This window comes from Pezoporus wallicus, unplaced genomic scaffold, assembly GCF_028554395.1.
Source record: "Pezoporus wallicus isolate ANWC-B61680 ecotype Strahan unplaced genomic scaffold, APGP_CSIRO_Pwel_v1 contig_6428, whole genome shotgun sequence".
In the NCBI taxonomy this organism is placed as follows: Eukaryota; Metazoa; Chordata; class Aves; order Psittaciformes; family Psittacidae; genus Pezoporus; species Pezoporus wallicus.
The window spans coordinates 2,386,638-2,399,445 of record NW_026639269.1 but is presented as its reverse complement, the minus strand read 5'-3'; the positions used below and the strand labels follow the sequence as shown (position 1 = coordinate 2,399,445).

Sequence of the window (12,808 nt, the reverse complement as noted above, 5' to 3'; positions counted from 1 at the left end):
GCAGATACGATATTTTTCTTCCATCTTCTTCTAGTTGTTTTTCCAGTTCTTTATTCAAAATTCTTTTGAGTTTGAAAGTTATTACTTGAGTATCTGGTCCGCTGATGTTAAGATAAATAACTCTCAAAATGGTAGGCCCTTCCAAACAACTGAAGCTGTGATTCTTGTGTAAGTCACTGTAACTCTACTGTTTTCATTACTGACCTGTGACATGAATCAGGCACTTTGTTTGCAAAAATTAGACCCTAGCAAAAAAGAATCCTTGGGGTTTAAGCATTTTCAACATGTGAATTTATTATTCTTAACATTTTTCACTTCTTTTTTAGGGAGTAAATCTTTATACAGTGATGGAAGCTGGAAACTTCATCTGTACAGCTTTGAACAAGAAAACAAATTCAAAGGTTGCGCAAGCTTCCTTCAGTACTGGAACTGTCAATTAAATTAATGTTTTTTGCCACTTAATTGCATTCTTCATCTATCTTGACCAAGGACATTTATATCAAGAAACAAATATAAGAAAATAATTTCAGCAAAGAACCAAAATAGAACCCATGTATAAGTTTTTCTTATGGGAAGAGTTATTGCTCTCTACTGTCTTGTCAAGAATTATCTGATTTGTAAGTAAGAAATAAATGACTGTAGTACAGAACCTTGTGCTTGGAACTTCTACAGATGAGAAAAATGTATATACACCAGGATATTTAATTATGTTTTAAATTGAATTTTAGTTCTTTTCAGGAAAACTGGATAGAAGCAGTGACTACATAGTTAATTATTAATCAAGATGACTTTTAGAACAGTACAAATATTTGCAGTAGTTTATGAGATCCCACGCTGTGTGTGGCCATTCTATTATGTGTTTTATTTATCTGAATCTTTACTTTTCATTTGTCAAGTCAGTTGTGTTATGAACATGGAGCCAAATATGAATTCACCATAAGAATATTTAGCAATAGTACTTTTTTAATTTTTGTTTTGTTAAACATCTGTTAAGTTATGGATGACTTTATCTTGTTGCAAGACTTTGTGGTGAATGGCAATCTGCCAGATCCTACAAATCTAATGCAAATTTCCTTATTTGTTACATATGTTAAATTTGTTGTATTTGTTGGCTTTTTTTTGTTAACTGTATTAAAATGTATATGCAAAAAAAAATTGGCAAGGTTTTCAACTCTCATTCAGGGTAATGGTAGTGTAGAAGGGGCTGAATTTTTGTCTAAGGTCTCATCAAAAAATTTGGGGTTTTTATTCTGTAGTCTTTAAATTGACATTCTCACTTGAAAGTAATGAGGTTTTGAGGATAATAATATTCTGATGGACTAGTTTACATAAGGGAACTACTTGCAATTTTTCTCAGTGCTTTACTGATAATGATACTGTTCTTTTAGATGTCTTAGTTCAGCAAGATGCCAGTGAACTGCATTGTCGGTTTTAGATCAGTAATGGACGCATTCAAAGAGCCTTATCCTATCTGTAACCTGTTCAAAAGTGCCATGTAAATGTTGTCATTTTTTTCAGCCTGAAACATCGATGCAGTTATTGGCTGGCTGTGTAGGATCCTTCTGTAATTCTTGGTGTATCTAACGTTGATCTGTATTTTTTTCTGAACATAGCCTATTAACATAAAAACCTAAAATCTATGATCTTTTTCATATTTTCATTTTCCTCCAAAATATGAAAAGCTGGGAAGAGGCAAGATGAAAGAGAGTGAAAGATAACATAAAAAAGGAAAAGACTGAATCATTTTTGTCTGGAACCCAACTCTGCCAAGTTACAGCTGACTCTGGGTTTGCCTTTGAAATACTGAAGTGAACTTTTTCTGAGGTCTTTTAGGCAGTACTGTAGTTCAGAATTGGCACAGCTTGAGGAAGTCAAACTTTACATGCCACGTAACTCAAAGCTATAAACTTGATATAAAACCTCTATCCTGTTTATGCCGAAAGCATAGTGAAAACTAAGATAAACTGCATTGTATCACTCTTCGCATGGTAAGAGTCAAAGAATAAGCAAAGAAATTGTTCAGGTGAGGCAGGAAATATCTTGCCTACTAATACAAAATACAAAATGGCACACTTTCCTTCGGTATCTAGTAAGAAAACTTTTAAGTATTCTTAAAGATATGAACACCATTACTTGCTTGAACTGTTCTGGATGCACATGGTTGGATCACCACAGAAAATGCTCTGTCCTCATTTTCCCATGATTCAGCTGGGGCTTTGTTATTTAGCAGCCACTATGGCTCATAGATCAAACCACAAACTTTAATAAAACTAGGTCTTGAACCATTCACAGATTTATAAATTCTGTAATGGGTTATATCAAATGAAGATGTGAGAAATCTGCAGCAGTACGTTGGCTGTTCTTGGTCTAATAATTAGTAGTAAGGCCTAAATGAGGTGCCAGAATTAACATTATAAATACCCTAATTCAGGTTGCATTTACTCCTGAAGGTGACTAATCACACTGTAATACTTTCCTGTTTAATAATAGAATTTCCTTATTAGTTTGCTTCTGTGCCGGCACAGAATTAGCTCATTTTGGGCTGAAGCATGCAGTTCTGTTGTAGGGCCTGATGAATTTTTATCTACCCAAGATCCTGTGACCATGTTTAACTGACATTAGCAAGACTGAGCCTCTCAAAAAATGAAAGTGAAGTCACCCCTTGGAAAAAGAAAAACAACAAAGTAGTTGTGATGCAAACCACCTCTTAAATATTAGCCTGGATGTCAGACTAAACAATTGATCTGTGATTAGCTTGCTACTCACCCTGGAAAGATTCAGATGCACATTTTCTGGCACTCTAATCAACCACCCAGCTATATGCAGAACTGAAAAATATAGTTATTAGTAACTTACAGTAAATCTGGATGAAGTTGTGCCATGGGGCAGGATGGAATTAAAGATTTTTGAGACCAGAGAGATCACATGAATAAAGTGTCTCTGCAACAAGTAAGAGTTGTTCCTTGCAAATGGTGGTGAAGGCTTCAGCTATAGGCAAAGTTAGGAACTGAACCGATACTATCCAGTTTTTTGGTAAGTATACTAACTACAACATCTTCGATAAAAGTGAGTAGTTTCCCTGCTACCATGATTTTTGTGTTGAAGAAAATACCTATGCAGAACATAGACTATAGAATAAAAGAGCTAGCGTTGCTCAGTTCTTTAGGAGTTTTAGACATCTATGCTCCTAATTACCATGAAGTATTGCTAACTTTGGCGCTAGAAGACCCTTACGCTGTGGGGGAGTTTTCAGATATGCCTCTGTGTATAGTGCAGATGCATCTGGGCTGTCCAATTTGCAATTCTAAGGCACTTAACTCTCCCTATGCACTGAAACAGGGTACCTATTAAATCACAGGGATGGACAACCTAAAATGCCTTGGTTCTTTATTGGGTCTGGTTTAGAAACTACTTAGGAGCTTGTGGAGAGCCTTCAGTGCAGGTCTGTTACTCTGTAATGATGTGAGCATTGGAAAAGATGAGCAGTCACATCTGGAGCCTGTTCTTTACCCACACGTTCAGCTTCAACCACATAGTGATTTATAGTAATCCAGGGTGGAGGTCACAGACAAATAGATTGTTTGTCAGGATCCTTACAAGGGAGAAAGAAACATGGAGCCAGATAAAAAAATAAAAAAAACAACTCATGTTTATGTGCCAAAAGTGCCACCTGGGAAGAATTTAGGTCTATGGGTCCAGGTGAGCAATCCCCATAAAAATCCTTCTTTACTTGTCATGTGACTGAGAATCCTAAACCATGTCAAGTTCCTGCTTCTAAAACTCGTTAGACACATAAAGTGCTGCCACTCTGCTTTCCTGGACTGGCATCGTTTTGACTGTGTGGAGCATTTTAATGCCTTATCTTTGGCTTTAAAAAATAACCATATATTGCCTTTAAGAACAAGAGCTAATCCAGTAGATGCCATGAGTATCACTCATGTGGGTAGCATTGAATTCAGCACATAATAAAGAAGTTGAGATTACATCCCTTCAAAAACATGCCAAGTCATGGGATTGTGCTACTGCTCTCCAGTGTTTCTTTCTAACTCTTTATGCTTATATTCAGTGACCCATCATTGGTGGTGCCTGCTCTTTAAGCCCCTATCAGTGTCTCTCACTGAGTACATTGCTTTTTCATCACACTGAATTAACCCTCTGGCTGTAGAAGGCTTGCATCCAGGTGTTTGGCTTCCATGAGCAGATGTTCTTATTACTATGTCATTATGATAATTATATGAGTATATATTTGTTGAAAGGTATGAAGAAAAAGCAACAGAGCGCTGAATATCATGATCACACTTTTGGGAAGTGGGGACATACTGTCTCTGTTTTGCTGATGGTCTTCTGTAAATATTGAAAAGGGAGTAGTATAAACTCAGAACATGAATGAGAGAAGTAGTTACTGACTGCCCTGCCAACTCTTATTAGAGAAAAATTAGGTGTACCAAGATATTTACTACTTTGTAGCTCACTGTACCAGTCACTGAAGAGATCTCGCAGAACAACATCGAGATCATCTTACTTGTGCCAGGGTCATGGAGTATGTAAACTGTCAGTCCCCAGTGGTCTTTGGTCTGTGCCCTGCTCTGAACCTGTGGCCAATGTCATGTTGCTGGATATTTCTCTCATACTTTCACAGTAGTTTTGCTTTTCCCCATATAGTTTGGCCATAACTAGAAAGTAAAATGCTGGTTTCCTTGGCAGGTCAAGACATTATATTGTTCTGAAGATGTGGCTGGTGTGATTTTTTTGGAGGAGAAGTTAATCGGTTCCGTTAGTAATGGGCATAAGTGTTCTTCCGTGCCTTTCACAAGACAGCCATGACATGGAACCCATACATGGATAGTGCTAATGTATTCCAGCAGCAGCTTGCTTTGTAGTTTAAACTTTTACATATTTAGGCATCTTGGCTCTGAACCAGCACTTTAATATTTTATTTTTGTGTATAAACAGGGTTTAGGGAAATAAAAGTAAATATTCTGGTCTTGAAAGTAAATTCAGAGAGGCTTTGGCTAACTTTCCTTTCTTAATAGCATCATTTGAGTTCATAAAACTTTTATTATTGTAATAAGGATTCATGAAATGAAGACTGCAAGTCTGTGAGGTAAAATTCCTATGTTTTGGATCAGTGCTGTTGAAATGAAATACTGTTTGTCCACTGAGTTATTCTTAAGGAGTAAAAATATTGTTTAGTTATTGTGATACCTAAAAATGAGTGTTCTCTGCCACTGTTTTGTTTTGTTTTTTTTTTAATATGGTTTCTCAGACTGCCTCAAGTTCTCTTTATAGATTGTGAAATGTCTGGAGAATGGACTGAACAGAAGAATCAATCTGGAGAAGTGAATGAAAGACACCTTCCAGTTCTTGAGTTACTGATCAATGCTTTTCTTATGTTATATTTCTGAAGATTTTTTTTTTTTCTCTATGGTCCTGCTCTAATGCAGTGTTAGTCTTCATTTCTGCAATAACACTGCAGGCAGAAGGACTACAGCCAAAGTCAACTTAGTCCTTTGAAACCGATGTAAGAGAGATTATGTGTTTGTTAAGGAATTATCATGTACTCTCTTGGTTAAATGCATTTGTGATTTTGCAATATGTGGTGTTAAAGCTGAAATAAAATATATCTCAGTGTTTACTGAAACTGATATGCTTATGTATTACACCAGATTCATCAGCTCTGACTAACCAGCTCACACACACAGCATTAGCAAATATAAGCTGTCACTCTGACACGTATGCCTGTGTTGACTTTGTTACCGTGTAATCCATTTGAAGTGCATTTTCTTCAGATTACCTTTCCATCAGTTGTTCCTCTGTGCTTTTATAGCTGACAAATCTCTTCTAAGTTACTGGGGAAATATTTCTTCCCTCCATTAACTAAACATTAAAAGCTAGAGCCAGGACTGGAGGTAGGATTAAAAAAATCAGTGTGGCATTATCTAACTTAAGATGTTCCACTGCAGAGTAGAAATCTGTGCCCTTTAAGTGATGTCTAAGACCCCCTGTACACTTCATGGGAGACTGAATGATTTCAGCATGTGGTCTGAAACATCACTGTGTTGATCAGGGAATGTTCTTGGAGAAGTCAACTCTAAAATTCCCTATCCCATGCTACCATTAAGTACCTCAGCATGAACTGCAGCTAGTTATCTTCACCAGCTTGAATTCAAGTTAGTGTTTTCCCTGGTGGAAAGACACCCACAGTAATGTTTTTTAAAGAACTGAATGGCGTTCGTTCTTTTAAGGCACCATCTTCAGGACAGAGTTGGTGCTGCTTGCATCTATCTCCTATATTATTAGCTTTATCTGACATCCAGCTGAGTACCAGGGTGCCATTCCCACAATAGCCTGAACAGGCTGAGTCCATACTCGTCTGCCCAGGCAGCCCATTCCTTCACCTCACAAACACGTTGGCTGAGAAAAATCTTCCTTTTGAAGAATTCAAGACTCACTGTGGCAAGACAGGAAAAGTGGAGACCTTGTAGTTTCAGTACTGCATATGGAACAGCTAGTTCTGTGCACTTGTCTCAAAAACTTTTTACAAATTTAATTGGAAAAATCTTTAGATAAACTACATAAACAATCTTGAAAGGGAAATCTTGAACCCATTTCTGTAAGACTAAAATTTATGCTTTTTCCCTCTAGTCCAATCGGTCGTCATTTCTTCACTTTGCATTGTCCTGTCTACAATGGAAGGGGAGTGAATGCCATGTCCTGACTCAAAATGACCTCTGTCCTGGGAATCCCAAGTCACCAATGAGACCTAATTTTTATCAGCTGGGAATTAGGTGCAGATATCTCACATCAGGAGAAGAGATTTTAATGATGATGCTCTTACAAAGATACTACTTCTTCCAGCACAAAACTGTTGACAGAGTCTAATCATGATCACTTGAACGCAGGCCATTCCAGCAGAAATTCCTTTATTTTATAATTAACACCCAGATACAGCTGACAGACTACAGTGTCACTAGGAAATATAAATCAAAACAATACATTTTACAGGTATAATAGAGGAAATGTACTTTTCCATGAAGCAATGAAGTGAGCTCTAATGAAAGGCTCTCTTCTAATGAAGAGAGCCTGTAAAATTACAGAAGCAACATAATGGCCATAAATATCTTGCTGTCTTTCAAAGAAACTCACTTGTGTGTGTCTGTCTAAGCACATATATGAGTAAACTTTCTAGTATCTAACTATAATTGTAAAAAAAAGTTTATATGACAGAAAGCTAGAAGAGATGTTTTTGATTTAGGTTTAGTTAAATCTGAATATGAATGGATCTCTTCAAATTCTTCGACAAAGAGGGTTCAGCATTGAATCTTTTTTTTTTGTTTTAAAGTCAGACTGAAAAACCAACACAAGGTTTGCTTCATATGTGCATTTCCTATATAAAGGGAACACTGTATTCTCAACATTTTGTTTGGTTTGAATTTTTTAATCTTCACAGTTTTACGATCAAGAATATCAATACACTACTTTCAAAATACCTACATGGTAGGAGGTAAACTAAAAGTTGCAAATTGCTGGACTGATAAAGGAGATTGTTTTGGTTTGCAAACTAACCGAATTTGTACTTTTCTGTTGTATTTTTGTCCAAAGGCTGATTTAGTAATGAGATATCATTTGACTGCAAATCTGGACAGAATTTTTGGGCTTATGCCGATCCTAAAAAGAGGAAATGCCTGATGTAATAACTGTAAAATATTTCTAAAACTCTCCCCAGCAGAACTGCAGACCTGTTATTTTGCTGTCACACTGAGTCATTTCACAAGCTACCAAAGCCAGCAGCAAAACTCACATTGAAGAGCAGAGACATTCCTGCTGTTCTGATCACACAGTGAATTTCTAGCCCTAGCTCTGAATCAGTCACAGTCTAAACCGGAGCTGAATTCGGTGAAACCAGTATTTAATTCCTGATACTGTGTTGTGTTATATTTAGTTACATTAGCTGGGAATTCAGACATAATTCAAATTAATCAAATTCAAAATATAATTAATCAGATGCTATCATAACAAGACAGTGCATATGCCATTCATGGTAACAGTCGTGTAAGAAATGCCAGTCCATTATCCTGCGCTGACCAGAATCAGATCATTACAAGGATATAACTATGACAACTAATTGCTAGAAATTTAAGCTAAATGCTTAAATCTAGCAAAATAGCTACAGGGAGAAATCCAGAACTCAAAGCCAGAAAGTGGGATCCAGAGTGGTGTGTTAGGGACCATGACTCCCAGTACAGTGCACGGGGAGAATAAGGCACTTCAGGTCTTGCCTAGAGACAGTGAATAGAAAACATAGATGATGAGATGGGTCATATCTCCTCTAGAGAAGCAGGCACTTCACTTCAGCCCCAAGCAAGTGGCTTTCTCCACTGGGCATTAAGACCACAGAATTATTTCTAAATATAAATATATTTAGTTTATATAAATATAAACTATTGAAGTTGTCAAGGATCCTTTATTTCTTTTCAAAGCATATTGGAGGAGAAATCAAAAAGTTTCAGCAACAATATACTGAGGTCAAAGTATTAGCCCTGATAGTTTTATTCTTATTTGTACTGAAAGGGATTGGAATCTTGATCTCCTCCTATCCCCGAAGTGTTCCACCATCAAACTACAGTCAGCCCACATGTGACTCTGCTGCCTTACAAATATTGCATCAGGTACAATAGGAACCTAGTGTACAAAACTACCACAAATGTACTTTTTAACAGCTCTCTTCAATGTTTCTGAGTGGATTTTTTTGTTTCCCTTTCCACCAGAATAGTTAAGATCAGAAGGGCTGGATTCAAAGATTGTCACTGCTAGGCAGATTCATGCTGATAAAGCATTTATACCACTGTTGTGTGCATCTAGAGATGTAGGAAATGTGCAGCTCAGGACAGATCTGTGAACCTATGCAAATAAGAGAGAGTACAGTTCTACTTTTGCTTAGCTTTAATGAGAGTTAATAAATACAAACATCTTTTGTATGCTCAACTACAAAATTCCATAATTTATAGTAGTTTTTCTAATATATATTTTATTATCGCATATGTACAACAGGCTGGCTTTCAAGAATAGCCTTAAAAAGCATAAGCAACAGAGTAGTTCATCTATGACTTTTATAATGGACCATAAATGTTTCAGAAGAATGGTCTGGCGAGGGACTTCTTGACTCATGTTTTGTTCTGCAGGCTCTAAAAACAAAGAATGTGCATGTATTTAACAATAAACTATACAGCTTTTTGTTTGAACTTTGGCTTAATTGAAATCAGTGGCAAAATTCCCCTCATTTTATGATGAACACTGTGGTATAAAATAATTCCCGGCACCATTATTAAAGCACTGTTCTTTCTTCCATCCCCTGTATTCTTTTAATCTGAGTTTTATTTATATGCTGATATTCCTGTAACTGTAAACTTAAAGAGAAAGCCTCTGTTCCCATATATCCTTGCCTTGCCTTTTGCATTTTTCTGCATGATTCTTCTTTGATCTGCCTCTGAATTTAATAATGAAATTCGACTCAATATACCTCCCACTATATATAGCTCCTGCTACATCATGTTCTGTTACCTATCATCTGACAGTGTAATTCTTGAAATCTGGCCATTTAATTTGGTCCAAGAAAATGTATCATTTCAGAAAAGGCCATGTTCATTTGACTAAGTGAATGCACATTTCTGTTTTCTTACCAAGCATTGCTGTCTGGGCAGTTTCTCGCAGTGCATGTGGGGGAATGTTTACAGCACCCTATCAGCAAAAATGGCATTTGGCAAGAATATTAACTACAATAACAACATTCACGGTTTGGTTTCCAAATATGTTATAATGCTGAATATTCTCATTTCCTTTCTGCATTACCTCTGCCTACTACAAGGATAGGAAGGTAGGCTCGCAGAATTTTTGAATTCAGATTTCACCTTCTCCTGCCATGGGACAGGAAATGAAAGCTCCTGAAGCCTGGAATCTCTGCATGAATGGAGGCCATTGTAGAGGCGCATTGTATTTCACATTTCCCTGCTGACACCCACAATGTCAGTTCTTTCTATCACTAGGAAATGCTGGACTGTTTCTGAAGATGATCACGTTTCCACCTCTTAACTAAGGCAAAACATTTTATTTTCTGATTTTCCAGTTTCCTAGAGACAGTGATTAATATCCCTATCAAATTACCTGGTCTTTAAGAGAGTCAATAGGACTATTCCTAAGATGAGAACTATGCAGGAGGAGTAGGCAATAATGTAGACTGTTTCACCTATAAGTAAAAAACAGAAAGCAGACATGAAACAGTTATTTCTTCAGTAATAAGAATATGATTTAAAATCTGAATTGGAATGCACATGTATGTAAGTTAAATTAGCTATCGATTCTGACAAAACTAATTAGAAGGAGAAAAAAGCCAATGGTTGGAACAACTTCCTCCACCAAAAATAATTTTCAGACTCCTTCCAGTAAATGCCAGCCCCACTAGCACTTCATATGTGTAGCACTACGTTTTACTCTATGCCAAGGGGACAGCTTGTTACTCTGATTTGTGTTTTTGGAGTATTTTCCCTATTTGTTTTAAAGTTTTAATTTTATTCCCTATATCAGAGGAAACCTGGTCCTTACTTACCTGTTAGATCTCTTATCATTTTTTGCATATTGCCATAATTGCAGTAACGCAGCAATACTTGACCTAGAATCAAATTAATGTAACATGGGATCTAGCACCATGTTTCTGGGACCTGGGCCCATGCTGTTTCCTCTTTTTCTTAGGCTTCTCACCAAAAAGTCACTTAGGAGGCTTATGTGCTAAAAATTCCAACTGTTGAAAAATTGGGAGTCGTTTCAACTTTTATTTTCCAAATAAGGAGAAACTTATTTTTCTTTTTTTCCTGAAGAAATGAATTCATCAGTTTTGATCAAATATTCTGAAGGAAAAGTTTCAGTTGAGACTGTAACATACACCCCAAGCCTGGGATAAAGAGATGCAGAGGTTAGATGATTTGGCAAGAGGACTCAAAATCCAGAGCTGCAAGAATAAAGCGTGAGACCTGTTGCACTGATTCTGCCATGTTTATACAATCACATAAGTTTTATTTATATAGGAACTCAAATTCAGAGCTGTTTCCAAGCTGCTCCACCTTAGTCAGTGAAACATTAACTGAGGAAAAGATGGGGTCCTGGCCACAAATCTGGGCCACTTCTCTGGGTTGAGAAGGCAAAATTCTTATCTGTGGATCAGCTACCAGTTATATGTTCTGTTACATTTGTGCATATGCACACACAGACCCTAAATGAGCCATTTCTGTATACACTGCATACATGCAATGCAGGCAGTATGGAGCGGAGAAGCGGTTTGGATCTTCCTGGGTTTTATTCCCAGATGATACTTCTTCTCAAAAAGCTATTCAGAAGTCAAGTTTTCCAATAAAAGAAAAACGAAAGCACTGATTGAACCAGCATAAAATGAACATACCCCTTAATGCAACAAGCTACTAAAGATATGTAATGTGGTGAATTTTTGAAGGAGGAGGGGTGAGGTTTATCTGAGTCTCAGTGTGAAACAGCTAACAACATACATTAAAAAGCATGAGCAGTTGGCCCTCCTCTCAAGTTACAACATTTCTTTAAGGTGATGAGTTTTAGGAAAAGAATAATTTCTAGGCTTTTCTTTAGGGTTCTTCCCCCCCCCTTTTCTGAATCTTAATTACACACACAGTTGTTTGCTTTTTGTATTTTTATTGTTTTCAAACTGTAGAAAGAAAGACATGCATATAGAAAGAAAGCCGTAGAAAAGCTGCAGGAGCAGTTGTAGAGGCAAGTTTCCCACTTTTTTTAAGTGAAGAGTGAAGTTCATACATATTTAAGGAAATAGAAGTTTTTAGAGTATGTCACTTCCCATGAGACTAGGAAAATTCTTAGGAACAATGCCCAAGGATGGTTAAAAATGGGCTAATATAATTTCACCAAAACATTGTAATATTTTTCTTTTAAAAGCTGGAAAAGCTGTTTCATTTTGATAATGCAAAACATTCTGAAATGATTAAATGAAATTAAAATGTACTATTTTTGCATCAAAATCTTGTAATAGGCTATGGTTCTGGTGAAGCAATTGCTGGTAAAAGAGCTGCCGATTGTAACATTTTCAGTTCTATCAGGAACACAAGAAATATGTTAATGATGAGATCATGATAGAAACCATACATTTTCTCCTACGTTCTGAGAAGTGAGGGAATTTGTATAGCTAAGACAGGGTGCAGTTTTATGTCTGAAGAGCTAATTCTTCATTTTATATACTTTTTTTTGTGGTTTACCTACTTGAATGTGCTTTTTCATCTTCCCTTAAATATACCATTGGGTGTGTGTTTCTTGATAGGCACTCTGCTCTTATTTAAAAACACAAAGGATATTTTATAGAAATATTTACTATTAACCTGTATCAAATCAGTTCTTGAAACATGAAATACTGCTAAGGCAGTTAAGAAATATAGATATGAAGTATAGTGTGCATAACCTGCCTATGTCATTACTCTTCTAAGGAACACCTGTCACTATTTCAGTACTTCTCTTCAACTGACTGAGGTTTGGGTTGTCTGACTCTGTGGAGAAATGGATACAAATGTCTGCATGTACCACAAAGAAAGGAACATGCAGTGTCTAAAGACTTATAAAAGGAGGTGGGTAAAATACAAGCTGTTTCCAGCTCAGTCCTGCAGAGAATGAATTGACACAAGTGGAGAGTAGCCATTTCCGTTGCAAGGGGAAGGGCTGTGAGGTGCTGGGAGGGCTGCTCTGTCCCATGGTGGTGGCCTGTAGTCATGAGAAGCTCATGGAC

At 36.8% G+C, this 12,808-nt stretch overlaps 2 protein-coding genes across 12 annotated transcripts in view; one reads left to right on the top strand and one right to left on the bottom strand.

Moving 5' to 3' along the window:
- The window catches only part of HMGCLL1 (3-hydroxymethyl-3-methylglutaryl-CoA lyase like 1), an 81,692-nt gene extending 76,057 nt beyond the window's left edge, over positions 1-5,635 (top strand). For 8 of the 9 annotated variants that reach the window (XM_057414049.1, XM_057414050.1, XM_057414047.1 and 5 more), the window contains one exon: positions 327-825. In XM_057414049.1, the coding sequence (XP_057270032.1) occupies positions 327-440 (114 nt within the window). In that variant the 3' untranslated portion in view covers positions 441-825. Of the gene's footprint in view, positions 1-326; positions 826-5,289 lie in introns of those variants that run through there. The other variant, XR_008972746.1, reaches the window with a different exon arrangement.
- A 3,133-nt stretch (positions 5,636-8,768) lies between these two features.
- Positions 8,769-12,808, bottom strand: part of GFRAL (GDNF family receptor alpha like) — a 31,087-nt gene continuing 27,047 nt past the window's right edge. For all 3 annotated transcript variants that reach the window (XM_057414028.1, XM_057414029.1, XM_057414030.1), the window contains 2 exons: positions 10,162-10,243; positions 8,769-9,185 (listed from right to left, as the gene is read on the bottom strand). In XM_057414028.1, the coding sequence (XP_057270011.1) occupies positions 9,098-9,185; positions 10,162-10,243 (170 nt within the window). In that variant the 3' untranslated portion in view covers positions 8,769-9,097. The remainder of the gene's footprint in view (positions 9,186-10,161; positions 10,244-12,808) is intronic.